The sequence below is a fragment of the Monopterus albus genome, unplaced genomic scaffold, assembly GCF_001952655.1.
Source record: "Monopterus albus unplaced genomic scaffold, M_albus_1.0 scaffold16.1, whole genome shotgun sequence".
Taxonomy (NCBI): Eukaryota; Metazoa; Chordata; class Actinopteri; order Synbranchiformes; family Synbranchidae; genus Monopterus; species Monopterus albus.
Window position 1 is genome coordinate 422,846 of NW_018127896.1, and position 15,426 is coordinate 438,271.

General features: G+C 44.9%; 2 protein-coding genes across 2 annotated transcripts in view; both read left to right on the forward strand.

The window, feature by feature from the left end:
• Nucleotides 1-4: 4 nt before the first annotated feature.
• On the forward strand, nucleotides 5-9,370 carry crfa4 (cytokine receptor family, class I receptor 4; the record flags this gene model as incomplete). Its single annotated transcript, XM_020592112.1, has 8 exons — nucleotides 5-74; nucleotides 2,781-2,919; nucleotides 3,879-4,048; nucleotides 5,134-5,312; nucleotides 6,668-6,821; nucleotides 6,904-6,991; nucleotides 7,138-7,207; nucleotides 7,461-9,370. Coding segments are annotated over 8 exons (1,536 nt in total), but the record flags the coding sequence as incomplete, so codon positions are not given.
• A 1,159-nt stretch (nucleotides 9,371-10,529) lies between these two features.
• Nucleotides 10,530-15,426, forward strand: part of dusp27 (dual specificity phosphatase 27) — an 8,716-nt gene continuing 3,819 nt past the window's right edge. Inside the window, exons 1-5 of the mRNA XM_020591919.1 lie at nucleotides 10,530-10,669; nucleotides 11,618-11,775; nucleotides 12,413-12,531; nucleotides 13,994-14,225; nucleotides 14,878-15,095. Coding sequence (XP_020447575.1) covers nucleotides 11,660-11,775; nucleotides 12,413-12,531; nucleotides 13,994-14,225; nucleotides 14,878-15,095 — 685 coding nt within the window. The 5' untranslated portion in view covers nucleotides 10,530-10,669; nucleotides 11,618-11,659. The remainder of the gene's footprint in view (nucleotides 10,670-11,617; nucleotides 11,776-12,412; nucleotides 12,532-13,993; nucleotides 14,226-14,877; nucleotides 15,096-15,426) is intronic.

A 15,426-nucleotide genomic window follows, 5' to 3' on the forward strand; every position in this document is an offset into this window, starting at 1 on the left:
CTGCCTACTTCCTCTGGTGGACTGCAGCGCCGCCATCACCCAGGATGTCTCTCGTAGCAACGGACACGACCACGGTGAGTCTGATGATGTGGAGCTGCTTCTGTGCTTTTATTCCAGTGAAACCAGAGAGATGGGCTAGTTAGGTGTGTGCAGGAGCAGAAAGTGAACACACGGTTTCAATGAACTCTCCACAGCTTTGCACAACATCAAAGGATGGCCTCGGCTTTCTGAAGAAACGTGCAGGAACTGTTTTTCCAGCCTCCGTCACAGCTGATTGAACCTGAGTTGATCTTCTGAGCGGTGGGTTTGGGCTTCCAGTCAATATGTCAGTGCACGTGTTCACCTGCTCCAGGAAGAGCTGCTGACCCTCCGTCAGTCTTGACTGAACCTAGACGGGCTCCCGCAGTCTGTCATTGATTGAACAGAATGAACTGCACAGTATGATTCTGATTAGACTGAACCAGGAGTGGAGCTTGTGGTTTCTGTACATGTAGAGACACCTGGCCCGTTACATGCATGTTGGGCTCAGCACAGACTCTGTGGAGAGTTGAGCGACTATTTAAAAACCCAGTCAGAGCGAGAACGACAGCTGTGTGTGACAGCTGCCAGCTCAGCTGGATGTGTTGGCAGCTTGTCGATACTTCAGCAGAGGCGTGACTCAGCTCTGCTGCTTGTATTTCTGAGCATCACTGATGCCCTTTCATTACTGTTTTGACTTTGAGATTCTTCCTTCAAACACTGCAGTTAACCCTCAAACGTTAGTTGAGACATTAGAGCGATGTTCAGTCGATATGTGAGCCCGGAGACAACCCGATTCTGTCCACGAGTTCAGCTGGTTTGAGTCAGTTTGTGGGCTGCTTCTGCTTCATCATAATTGCTAGCATGAGCAGTGAAGAGCTTATTAATTACCACCAGCCTCCACAAGGATCACACAGGTGAACCCTGGATGGCAGAGGGCTTCACAGACCTGCCTCTTAATGAGAGTTTGTCATTTCATCATGTGACCTGCATTGTAGTGGACTCGCCTGGTCTGAATGCATCAACATTAAGTGCATGTCAGTGCATCCATGTGCTGTGAATATGTCTGAGACAAAGCTACAGAGAGAAGATTGGTCATGTTAAATAAGGGGTGAGATGAATCATCAAACCAGAAGATGCACTGAGCTCATTCAGAGCTGCTCTGCCTCTGTTTGTTCTGATTAACACGAGCTTGTGTGATCTGTCTGTTGTTTTCCCCCTCAGTCACCATTAGTCAGCTGTGTAGAACACGGACGTTGTGATCCGTCCATCACATGGTGTGTTTCATCTGCATCTTTCTGACCCCCTACAGCCAATCTGGTTGTAGCCGGTGTCAGTCTTTTGGCGCACAGTGTGTGTCTGTTCTGACAAGCGGAGGTTGTTGTTTAGAAGCCACAGGGCTCACTGAGCTTCTTATAGCAACACAACAGGCTTTTGTTTCCCGCTGCCCTCAGACATTCTCTGATGGATTACTGCTGCGACCTGTGGAGGTCACATGGCGTCTCACTGCTTTGACCTTTCTCTGTTACATAATAAACAGAACATGAAGTTGAACTCTGGGACAAATGCGTCCGCATCCTCATGTACAATGCGCACCGAGCAGAAAGAGGACTCGGAGTCCACTTCCTGTCTTGTTGTGGATCTCAGCTGGTGTCCAGAAGGGTTTACTTGAGCCAGCTCTGTTTCACAGCTTTGAATTCTCATCTTGTGTTTGATTTATTTTTTTCACCTTCTGTTGATGGTGAAGCTGCAACAGGAAACGTTAACACACAACAAAGGTCGCAGCCTGAGTCTGACAGTTGGGGTTTTATTTGTGAAAATGCACCTTACAAATGCAGCTGCACGGCTGAGACAGATGTGTGTCTCCACCAGCCAGTCAGATTCACGGGAAGGGGACAGATGTGAAGATACAGTGACCTTTGACCTGTGACCACCAAAATCTAATCGGCGTATCCTTTTGGATGTTTGTGCCAAGTTCAAAGAAATTCCCTGTGTGTTCCTGAGATATCTAGTTCTAGGTCAGGGTTAGATGAGTGTGTGTTGGAGGCTGAAACACATGACACTAGACAAAGGCATTTCCTGAAGAAAATGCATGTGAATGCTGACTCAGTATTAACACAATTAGGAAAAGGGCTGTGTGGAAGTGAGAGAGGCGCCATGATGCCCGTCTCATTGTCCACTCTGTCGCTGCTCATTTTCCTCTAACGTTCTGTGGAGGGGATTCCAGTTCTTCCTTCATCAGTGAACCACAGACAGAGACCGTTTTCCACTCAGCAAACTAGAGTTTCCTCTGATAAGTGGAACTGTGGCATCTTCCTCCACTTGTTGAGATGTTTATGTTCAGATGCAGAATTCACGTCGCAGAGCAAGTTTGACCACCTCACTTCTTCTTCTAGAAGATAAAAAGTATGTGTTTAACGCTTGTGCTGAGATGACACGTGCACTGAACCTAATCAGACGTACAACAAATATGTTGTCTTTGAGGGCAGAAGTGTTTGCGAGGATCAGTGAACGTCCACAGTTTAACCTCTGGGACGTCTGTAGACAGACATTAAATAATAATTAGGTTAAAAGAAGCAAGAGACAAACAGCTGTTTGCAGCTGCATCTTTTTAAACAGCAGCGTGACCGTGTGTGTGACAGTGACAACCCTCACCTGTCTACAGGCCTGTGTCCAAACACCTGACGCCTTAGCGTTATTGCAGGTGCGTCCATGGCGACAGACAAGCACGTACTGACATGACTGTGTGATTTCTTTCACAGAAGAGGTCGCCGTGGCAACGAGGCCTCACATCTACTACTGTCGCTCGCCCAACATGGAGGACTTCACCTGCTGGTGGCATCCGCTGGACAACCTGACGGACGGCGAGAACATCACCTACCTCCTCACCTACTCCAGAGAGTACGTACACAGCACACACATACAGGGGGCAGTTCTTCTGGGGACAAAACTTTATGGTCCTGAATAAGTAGGCTATGCCACATACTTTATAGTTTAAGACACCCACGTACACAGAACAGAAAAACTCCTCCTCTGAAGTTTCTTACTCTGCAGTGCAACCACTCAAATAAAGGCTGTGTCCGCATCCCAGCCTTGTGTTGCTGTTTCCCGTCTGTGTGTGTCAGTGCCATGTACCCGGCTCCGGTGTGAACACCGCTGAGCTCCTAAACTGCCACACATGCACTGATGTAACTGAAATGTGAGCCACGTGCACACAAGAATAACAACCAGGTCGTGTGTGTGACAGTTAAATGGCCCTGTTTCCTCCCAAACTGCTGGGTTATGTTCGTTCCAGTTTGGTCTGATCAGAAGCTTCTCCATAAATGTTAACCATATGTGAAACGTCCTGGTCTCTCCACTGACCCCGTCACTATCGTTGCTCTCCTCTTTGTTTATTGTTACTGGTCCAACGCCAAATATTGATGACAGGCCATATGAACAGAGGAGGAGACATCCCTGTGGCTTGTCCCTGTGACCTGACACAGCGTCGCTGGTCACAGCTCCACTGACTGTTTGACTCGACTGTTGTTGTCCTCCAGGGATTAATGTGTTGGCAAGACGACCACTTATGTAAATCTGGGATTCTGTTAGGAACAGGTCAAAACAACTAAATTGTTTGGAAAGTGAGACAGGCTCACATCAAACCCTCCATGTTCCTGAGAGATTGTCTGTTTTAAGAAGCAGGACACAAGGATCAGAGTTCACTGTTTGCTCTGTATTAATGCTTCATACAGTGTTAAGCTGAGACAAACTGAATGTCAGGCTCTGTACAAATAGATAATAACAGAAAAGATGAGGTGGCCACAGTTAATGGTCTTGTACCCAAAAAGGAAGCTGAGTGTTCTTCTTCTCCCCGACAGTAAAGGGCCCAAACACGAATGCCCCGACTACATGACCGCCGGCCCCAACAGCTGTCACTTCGACAGCAGCCACACGTCCATATGGAACATCTACTGCATGAATGTGACCGCCATCACCACCCACAAGAACTACACCTCCCAGGAGCACTGCCTGGACGTGGCAGAGATAGGTGAGGACTGGGGTGTGTGGGATTGCTCAGCATGCCTCCCACTTCTCCTGCTATTTAGTGCACTGGGAGTACCTCCACCAGCAGCTGCACTCCTGTTGCTTTTGCTTGTTTCTTTGTCAGGGCATCTTAAAAACGGTCAGTTCAGTTGCATGTAAAAGTCGACCAAGGATCATGTGATCAGGGATTTCTTCTTTTCAGGGCTGAGTTATTTATTGGATTATCTCCACAGCAGCCACACACTCGGCTCAGCAGCAACAGCAACAGAAAGCAACCACATTCAACAAGGCAGTGTTTCTGCACAGTGAACCAGAACTGCCTGACAGATTAGCAGTGGGAGACCCATACAAAGACCCTGCTGGCTGATTTAATATTTATAGGCAGCCTGGAGACGTGGTGATGCAGTGCGACCAGCTGTGCAGCCACCAGTCGGAGCAGTGGGTGTCTTTAAACACAGCTGGGAGCATAGAATAAAGATAACCTGATTAGTTCTACATCAGGTGGAAGAAGAGGACTAAGTTCTCTGGTCTTCTTTTGGCAGGCAGATGGATCGGTGCTGATTCCAGTCTAAACAGAACCAGTATGTGATTGTACGTGAGAAAGATGTGGTTTTATTCTCTGCTACATTTGTTTTAGCATGTTAAAGACGGCGTGTTAGGACTGATTGGATGAATGTTTGCTTAGATGCCATTAGCTCCACACAGAACAGTAATAAAAATATAAAACTTTGCCTCAGACATAAACCTCAGCACTTTATTTAAATGCATAATCAGCAGCTGCCTATGGTGTGGAGGGCTGACTTTTTAAATGCTCAGCAACATTAGAAACACTTCATGTGACCTTGTAATTAGTCTGATGGATCCCTTAAAGCTGAAACCAGAAATCCTTTGTTTAGCTGTGGAACATTTTAGCACAAAAGAAAAACTTCAAAGATGCATTAACTAACTTCACTCTCTGCAAGAGTGAGAGTCAAATCAAACTCCAGCAGTATCCCCTCCTCTTCTCCCTCCGCTCCTCGGAGGGGTCCTCACTCTGAGCCTCGGTGTTCACCGTGTCACGCCCTGCTGGGCGTGTTCCTGTGTCCACAGTTCAGACTGAAGCTCCGGTCAACCTGACCTACGTGCTGGCAGGTGCTGGTGGAGATGAGCTGGGCCACAGGGTGCTGCTGTCCTGGAAGTACCCGGTGCCGTCGGACCTGCAGTACGGCTGGATCACGCTGGTGTACGAGCTGCAGTACAGACGACTTACAGAGCCCGACAACTGGAAGGTACAGCAACCTGCAGTCTCACAGGGTTTAACTTCAGCATGAGAAAAGAAGCAGTAAAATGTTCTCACGCCTGTAAAAGTAAAAGCACTTTGCTCTCCAGTTCTGACAGTTTTCATTTTATCACTTAAAGGAGGCAAGAAATAACACAAAGAAAGGAAACTATGAAAGAAGTGAAAGTGAAGACAATGTAGTAGTGTAACTTTAAATTCACCAGTTACATATAAAGTCTAGACATTAAGGCACGAAATCAGGGTTGTTCCTCAGATGACCCACTCTTAGTAACGGATAACTGATTGATTGTACAGTATGAACAGGTTTTAGTGGAGTTTGTATAGATTCATGAGACAGTGTCTGATTCATTTTAAGATGATAAATCCTCTTAAATTGTGCAAAAAACATGTAGAAATATCCTCATTACATCCAGGTCAATAGATTAATTTGTACTTAAAGTTAAAATTTAAGAGATGTGCAAAAGCACAATATTTACTTGGCTGGCTGTTAATCCTAAATTGCTTAACAGTAAGTGGGTTGAGGAGAAAAGGCACTTTAAAACATTTTAATTATTGTAAGGGGCAAAAGAGAGGATCATTGGGACTGAACTGCCTGCTATGGACACAATATACACACAGCACTGTTGCAAAAGAGCAGAGAACATAATCAGAGCCCCACTCCACCCAGCTCACACTCTGCTCAGACACAAAAACTGCACCCACAACCTCAGGCACAATAGATCCGACAGTATCATCACACACAGAACAAGATTCTACAACAGCTTTTTCCCTGCTGCAGTAAGACTGATGGCAAATACAAAATGTGAAAAACCTGTGCGATAACCCCTCATTACCCTGCTAAGTAGAATACCATATACAATTACACTATGTGAAATATCTGAAACTCCCCATTTTACCTGCTATCTTACTCCTGTGTCCACAATTTTATCAACTATTTGTATTCTTGTTTTTTGTATTTTGTGTTCCTTTGTATTCTTGGGTGTTCTTATATTAAGACTAGGTGTTCATTCTCTTGGCTTTAAACTCTTTAATAGACTCCAGGAGAGCCCTGCACAAGAATTCCTATATGCCTAGACTGTCTGTTTATGCATAAATGGCAAATAAAAATCTTGAATCTTGAAAAAGAGGTTTTATCAAAACACACTGAAAGGCCTTTTACACTGAGCCAAATCTTTGAACTGAATTTCTGTGTGAACCCAGGGTGCAGACTGATTCACTTTGACTGAAACAGAAACTAATGAAAGGATTTTGTGCAGTTTGGGAAATTGAAATAGGTTTTTACCTATTAAAAACACATAAACTGTTCAGAAACCCCATTAAATCTTAGTGTTTGTTTGTCATCAGGTGATGCACCCTCTGCGGGAGCCTCACTTGGAGCTGCTTGGCCTACCCGTCGGTGACTATATGGTGCGAGTTCGCTGTCGCTCACACAACTACGGCTTGTGGAGCAAGTGGAGCGCCGCACTGACAATGAGCGTCCCCGCCAGACCCGCGGCAGGTACGCCAGCACACAGTCTCCATGACGATGATGATGAAATTTTCAGGAGGCTCTGATGAGATGTGTGGTTGAACATGTGCAGGTAAACAGCTGCTGGTGGTTCTGCTGACGGGTGTCGGTGTCGTGGCTGTGCTGGTTGTCGCTGTCGGTGTTATCCCACAGAGCAGAAGGTGAGAGAATACGCTGGCAGCTGTTGGGTCGGACTATTGAGAGCTGAGACATTTGGTGCTCACCTGACTGTCGATGTTTGTGTAGTTGGCGTGTTTACTAGTGTGCTGCTGTTTCAAATTTACCCTCTTCATCATTATGCCTTCAGAATAAAGGAGTACTTCCTGCCACCTATTCCCAAGCCACGGATTATTGGCATTGACCCGCTCCTCCTGAAGGTAACACACCTTCATACAGACACTGCTGCTTTCAGGGTCACTGGGAAATCTTTCTTCTGATGCTTCTGTATTCATTTCCCTCTGTATTCTTCCATCTGCCTGCTCACTTCTCCTTGCGACCTGCTTTGTATCCTTTCCTTCTCCTTCTGTACCTGCCTGCATTTCCTTCTCGGCCTGCATCTTGTTGTCTCTCCTACTTTTTCTGTCTTCACCTCTTCCCTCTTTTCCTTCTCTTGCACACTTCCATCCTCAGAAGGGGAACTGGGATGAAATCAACTGTCACTTCAGTACCTTCCACAGCTACAGACCTCCGAGCTACACTGAGGAAGTGTGGGACCAGGTCAGCGCTGACGATGTCTGTTTCACCACACCGCAGGACTGCAGTGTTCTGTCCAACCCCACAGACACAGAGAAGGATCCCCTCGTGGTGCCATGTGACCTCATGCCTGTTAATAATCAACAAAACGCAGCCTCGTGTGTGCAGAGTCTGGCACCCTACTGCTCCTCGCCTCCCGAAGCCTTCACCCCATCTCTGGATGCGTCTTCTCCGAGGCTGGAGATTATGTCGCTGCCGGGGACAGACTACAGCATGATGGGACATCCTGGCCTTCCCAGCCCTGCTCCTGACACTTCCACTGTCACTGCCAGCCGGTCACCACAGGATTCCTACACTTGCGTCCAATTCATGAACGACAGCGGCACGGTGCACCTGGTGCCATGCCTGCCGCCAGCATACTGCTGCGAGTTCCTGCCTTTCTCGAGCTTCAGTTTAGCCGCACACAAACGGGAGAAAGAAAAGAAGGATGTTGACCACCAAGCAAGAAAGAGTTTGATGACTGGGCCAAAAGATGTGGCTGAAGCTGAGAGGAGCGGAGCTGCCGTCCCTGTGCTGCCTGTGTCTGTTGACAACAGTGGCTGAACTGTGGAGCCTGTTTTCATGCTCACAGTGAGATTCTGCTGTCACCTGTGTTCTGTTCCAGCACCTGGTGACCTGAAGGACCTCAGCCTCATCACAATGAAGCAAATCAACAGACAGACGCAAACACACCAGAACTGGTGCAATGAGGCCATGCGTGTAGGTAACCAGCACGTTAGTCTTGGATCTCAGCTCCTCTCTTTGTGTCTTCTGCTGCCTGCTGTTGTCGAAACTGCAGGTGGCAAGATTTTAATGTCAGCATCCTCATAAGTTAAGTTACCTTAAAACCTTTTAAATTTGGAAGTGAAGTTCTGCAAACAACCACTTCATGATGTCTCACACTGGAAACAAAGTAACTTAATGTTAATGCCACATCAGCACACGCTGCTCCTCCCCAAAACGCAGCTGGTTTTCTCAGGAAATAGAAAAAAGTGCAGTGTTGATATGGAAGATTCTGGTTGTTTCAGGTCTGGAGAAGAGAGATGAGCCGTCAGTTTGATTTAGTGTTCTCTGCTGGTGTGTTTACAAAGTGTTAACCTCATAGTTACACAAGACAATAAGCTTAACGTCCACACAAATACCTTGAGTGCTCCTGCTGTTTTTAATTATAGAAACAATGACTGGCTTATGTCTAGTTGTCTTGGCGAACAGTGACGTACATGAATATGTCTCACTCTACGTCTGTCTCACCCTCCGGTGTTTTGAATGTAACTGCAGCAGTCTGGGCAGATTTATTGTGCTGCATGTTTTCAGTGCATACTCCAGTATTTTGATGCTCTTTATTCCAAAAACACAACGTGTTTAAAACTAACAATTATTAACAAAAACAAAACCAGCTAAAACTCCCTCAGGAAGACACTCGCTGTGAATGTGAATGCAGAAAATCTGTGGATTTCTTTTCACCACTCTCAAGAGGTTTAATAAACTTCTCTCCCACTCTTACATGATTATTACATGTATATTACTGTATATATGAATCTGTGTTGTTGTCTGAACTCTCCAAACACTATGAAAAGATGTATTTTTAGAGACACTGACTAGTCACAGGTAGTGTTTTGTTTTTCTAAAATGAATGTAATACAGACCAGTTTTTATTTCACCATTCAAGTATGTTTTTAAAGTATTAGCATCTGCTCCACCTGTGCCAGTGTCTCTGAGGCACTGCTGAAGGTGGAAGAAAACTGGGATGGGTCCCAGAGTAGTCTGATAATTCGTAGCATTAACATATTTGAGTGTCACTGTACTCTTGCTAGGTGTGTACCTGCACCATGTGCACCGTGGCACTACAGCTATGGGATACTGACCCCGATGGACTTGACAGGCCACCTCACCTTTCTCTGGTGTCTGGAGCTTGACCAAATTCGATGTCATGCTGTTTTCTCTATGTGCCTTTGTTCATGGAGCAGTATTTGTGTTTCCTCTGTTGTGTTCAGATTGTGCTGGAGCAGCCTACATGCCACCCACCACCTGCTAAACCCACTCAGTGTTAGTCCACTTTCTACTGTGACACAAACCACTGGACAAGATCTCATTTCACCTTTAAGCACTTGTCAGACAGAAGCACTTTGGATTCGTCCTTGATGCAATAAAAAGTAAAAAGACAGTGAAATGTGTGCATGTTTCATTTCCTACAACTTAACAGAATGAGGGAGTCGAACTGATCAAGAATCCGTTGCACTGTTAACACTTGGGTTCAGCTGATTTTCATGTGCAGCAGCTCTACTTCAGCACCATTTAGTGCCAATGCAAAATAAAAGGGTGTGAACATTTTATGATAGAGCAGCTACTCTTCATGTTAGCCACACATAGTGGAGGGAGAACCAAAAGGAACCAAACATGGCATAAGTAGCTAAATGAAAGAAAAGGAGGACTGAAAAAGGGAGAAGGGACAGAAGGAAGGAGAAGAAAGTCAAAAGGAAAGAAAAGAGAAAATGGAGGGATGGAGACAGAAGGAGCAAGAACAGATGAAAGGATGAAAAATGATGGAAAGAGGGCAGACAGAAAACCTAAAACCTACTTTTTAGCTTTGGATTTTAAAGCTGTTTAAGCTGTTTTTTATTTGTCACTACATTTTTTACTTCCTCAAATATTTTGTATATTTTTATTTTATGATTTTTAAAAATTATTTAGTGTTATATACATTAGGCTCATTGTTTTATTAATGTTCACATTTATTCTGTCAGTCATCAATAATAGCACTTTAAATCAACTTTTAATTTTTGATTGATAAAACTAAAAGGAAGAGAGAAGAACATAAACAAGGACACAAGAAAGGAAACAAGGACAGGGAACAGGAGGAAGGTAAAAACAGCAAGATGACAGAAGGAAGGAAACGCATAGATCAAAAAATATATTATGATCTCATAGTAAAGTGTCTTTAAGTACCACTGTAGTTGAGTAAAAGTACTCAGTTACTTGCAGCTGGTGTTGGGTGTCAGGGCCTCCACAGACCCGGAGGGGGAGGACTGGCCAGTGTCAGTTTGGCCGCCATCGGCTTCAGACCAGATGACCTTCCCCACGCTCACACTGTGACCAACAGCACTGAGGTAAGAACACGCGTGACACAGACGCACACTGATGTAGTGTCTTAAATGAAACCCAGGAAACAGACAGACTCTGGTGAGTTTTCACACTTGGATAAGTGTTGTTTTGTTGTTGTGAGGCTTCAAGCTGTGTCCTTCTAGAGAGCGGCTGCTGCCAGGCCTGACACACTCTGAGGCAGCTGTCGCTTCACCCAAAAATAGATCCACTGCAGGCCTTGGATCACACACACACACTCACACACACACAGACTAACAACATCAGTGTGAAAACCCTCCAGAGTTTTTCCAAAGTTTTCATTTTTATTGTTCTCAACATGTGGTGGTAACACAAATGCAACATAACAGTTGTCACAGGGTCCTGTGCTAAAACAATAGTCACTTTCTTGGCATTGAACTAATCATTATTTTTATGATTGATTATTTTAATTATTAATTTTGTCTATTGAATAACAGTAAAAAGTGGAAAATCCCTGTTAGAATTTCCCACAGATTGAGATGACGTCTGTGTGACCAGCAGTAAAACATCACACTCGTTATCTGGGAAGTTCCAAACAACAGCTTGACATTTTAACTCGGCTGTTTTGGCTCTAGTACTGACTACAGCCAGGATCAGCTGAGCTTAGCTCATCATACAGGCTGAAACCAGAGCAGGCGGTGGGCAGGTTTTGTGCAGCAGCTACTGAACAAAGTGGCTTTGGTATCGGCATCAAAAGCGAAAGGGACACCAACAGTTTAACAGCCTGATAACATGACAAACACTGTGTTTTACTCTGTGAGAAGAGATGATGAAGAGGGTAGTGCAAATAAAACTCACAGGCTTTTATTTTGGTAACCTCTGCTGTTGGACTTCCTGTAGATGCTGTGATTTTACTAAACACCTAATCAATAAAAATTAGCTTGAAACGTTGCATTTATTTTTTGTGACTGTTCCTCTGTGCACATGTTGGACAGAGGAATCCGGTCTTACCAGCAGGAAGGAGGGATTTGGTTGCCATGGCGTCATCCAATGAGGGCGGAGAGCGTGGCAATCAGATTGTTCCTGATGGAACTGAGGAGGACAGGGGCGTCAGAGGGGTTCAGTCCCATTACCTCCGCTGTCCCTCCCCCAGGTGAGTGCTCACCTGATCATGAACATCTCGGCTACTTTAAACCTGCACCTTCTCCCTGGGTTCCTGGGGTTAGTAAAAATTTGCACCAAACGAACATCCACATATGTTTTCTACCACTGTGATATTTGTATGGGTAATATTGATCAGTGTTGGGACTTCACTGTCCTGTCAGCTGCAGGACTAAAACATCAGTACGGCAAAATAGAGCCACATTTTTTCAAAGAAGGTCACATGATCCACCTTTTTTTCTTTTGCATAGTTTTTGGGCTGTTTTAAATGTTGCTTTGCAAAGCAGTTACAGTGCTAAATATTATTACCACACAAAGCAAAGCAGATACAAATAAATCTGCTACAAACACTGTGACTTCTGCTGCTTGTGTTGGCTCTGGCGTCTGAACTGTTTAACATACACACTGTCCTGTTTAGTTTGTGACATGTTGTCTTGGTGTCCTGCACATGGAAATTAGCTTTAAGCTAACTCTAGTACAACTTTTTAAATGGTTTCACATTTTCCCTGTTAAATGAAATAAGCTACACAAATATAAGGAGATACAGAAGATTTTTACAGAGTCTTCCAGATGTGTATTTTTACCCTCTCAGGGGTGGTTTCTGTGAACCTCTGCTTTCTGCCTGCCAGTTTGTCCATGGTGTCGGACTCCAGGTTCTCCATGATCTCGGGCTCTGACGCTGCAAGTATCTTCATGGAGCCCATCCACCTCTCATCAGCTGTCGCCGCCAGGAAGATCATCAGTGAGGGTGAGACACAGGGTGAGACACGTGGAGGCAGGCTGTGTTTTCTAACTCCTATTGTGGTTGAGTTGGATTTGAAGTTGGGTAGTTTTCAAGTTAAAACTATAAAGCAACCATGTATTTGAATTTTACAGTAGGAATATGTGTTATCATGTCTTTCCAGAATATTTCTTTGTCCTGTGTCAAACTAGGAATGAGGAGGTAAATCTGGTGGCGAGCCACCTTTCACTTTAACACAATTGTCTGCTTTTAATAATCTGCAGCACTGGAAAACTGATTTCTACACCCATGTTCAACGGCCATCATTTAATCAGATAATCTTCAGTTACTGTGAATCCACATTTCACCCCTTCAGCTCATTACATCTCATACAGAGACAGAGATGTTTCTCATTGGACAAGCAGAGCCGGGCTGATTGAGGAAATTAGCTGTTACGACACATCACAGAGCAGTTTGTGGATCAGATTTCTCGGGTGACATGACGTTGGTGGCAGCTTAATGGACGACACGTGTTTTATCTGCAGGGAGGACGGTGCTCCCGATGAATACAGCTGTGCTAATGAGGGGCTGCTTATGAAGCTGCACAGCACTGACAGACATCAGTGTGTTCTAGTTTTGAACTGTCTGCACATGGACTCAGATGTCATTTGTCCTTTAGGATGAAGTGGGGGTACTGCACCTGTAGTCCCACTGGGAGCTGACCGTGTACTAAGTTCACCCATAAAAACAGAGGAGCAAGTGAAATGAGAGGCACCAACTAGCTTCACTACGAGGGGTTAGAAACCATACTTAAATACAGGCCCACACTGTGGCTTTACCTGTTTGAAAACCCACCTCACAGACTTCCTCAGCAGATGGCGTCTGCTCAGTTGCAGTGCACCAAACTTGTAATGTGTTTTATTTGTGAGCTCTTGAGGCGCTGGCTGCAGATTTTGTTACTAGCTCTTTCATGCAAAGCTAAGCTAACCAGCTGCAGCTGTGGCTTCATATTCTCAATGCAGTCATGAGGGTCCTGCAGTAAGAAAGCAAATACACACTTCTCCCAGTGTCAAACTGTCCCTTTAATCCACTCCTCACCTGTTGCCTTCATGCGGTCACTGTTCAACAACAACCAGCCATTCAGTGGCACATTGACAGTGTTAACCTGCTGGCGGCACATGTGATGTGATGTGTGAGGGGCTGGCGTTCTAGTGGAGTCAGCTCCGTGGTGGTCAGCTCCCCAGCAGGTCACAGTGGACTGGTTCTCAATCTGTTCTGGGTTTAATTCAGGATGTCAGAGCAATTAACTGGACTTTAATCTCAGCCTTAATTAGTCCTGGTCCAGTGGCTCCCACTGGCACATTTACAGTGATGCTTATTAATGTGTGTACTGCCCCTGACATACATCAAAAACAGAGAACAGTCAGTTGACGATCTGGTTCTGATCATTTCACTGTCATCATTGCTACAGACTGTCTATCCTCCTCAGAGCTGCCATCTCGAGGCGTGTGCACCGACTCCGTCCCAGAGTCCATACTGGAGACCGCCGAGCAGCTGATGGTGGAGGACCTCTACAACCGGGTCAGGGACATGATTGATGACCGCAGCCCCTACAACACCCCCTGTGTGCTGGACATCCAGAGGGCCATGGTGCAGGACCGCCTGGAAGCTCCCATTAATCCTGTGGACGAGGTGTGGCCCAGCATCTTCATAGCTGAAAAGTGAGTGCCCATGGGGTCTAAAGAAACTAGAGTTTTAAAAGGTAGTTTCACTTAAAACGGCCAAAGCATTGATCAGGGATCCCAGCCCAAACAGGAGCATTTAGTCCTTCAGCTCACCTGCTACTCAGGTTTAACTGTAGGTGTTTGAAGCTTGTGTTATTTTGGAGGATTTCTTTTCTGTGATGAGCTGAAAGTTCACGCTTAAACACAAGAGCCATTTAGTAGCTTTTCTGGAGCTTTGAGCTGAACCATCGTTGACAGTGGGTGGAATTAGTTCACTTGGTTTTATTTCCTTAAATGTTTTAGTCCTAAAGAGGCCCAAAAATGGGAAGTTTAAATGTCTGCATGTCCACAACAACTGAGCAAATCCTGCTAGCCAGTGACAAACATGTGGGGTTGTATAGGGTTGACAGCTCCAGAACAAGCTAATGAACTGACCTTGAGTTGTTTCATCTGATGGCTCTTTCTGAAGTCAGGAATCAACAGAACGTTGTTTTAACTCCTCAGTTCTCAGCTGTGTTAGTGCAACTTTTTTCCAAATGTATGCTAGGAAGTTACTGTTTAGACTCCTACAACCTGCAGAGAAAGTGAGGGAGAAATTTCATGCACAAGACAAGTTGTTCGTCATCTTACAGTTCTTTTTCTTTTTCAGATCGGTCGCAGTCAATAGGGCTCGTCTGAAGCGAATGGGCATCACCCACATCCTGAACACCGCACACGGCACCGGGGTCTACACGGGCGAGTCCTTCTACAGTGGCATGAACGTCCATTACATGGGCATTGAGGTGGACGACTTCACTGACGCCGACATCTCAGTGCACTTTCGACCCACAGCTGAATTCCTGGACGAGGCCCTGCTGACCCACAAAGGTGAGAGGTGGTTTGTTCTGTCTGTCTTTGCAAATAATGTATATATCTTTTTTCAGTTTTTATCTATTCTTTTCAGTTATTTAATTATCTTTTCTTGTTGTCTCAACTTATTTATTTAGCCCATCAGTCAGACTCTGGGTGCGTCAAAAATCTAAATGTTTTTATTGCTTCCAAAACAAAAAATAATTAGATTCAGTTCAGTCCTACATTTGTACATCAAAGAAATAATTTTTCTATTTTTAACTTGTGGTGGGATTGTAGCTTTTGATCAGTATATTATTTTTTATTTGTATTTATTTATCACAATTTTTTTTGTATTTTTTAATTTATT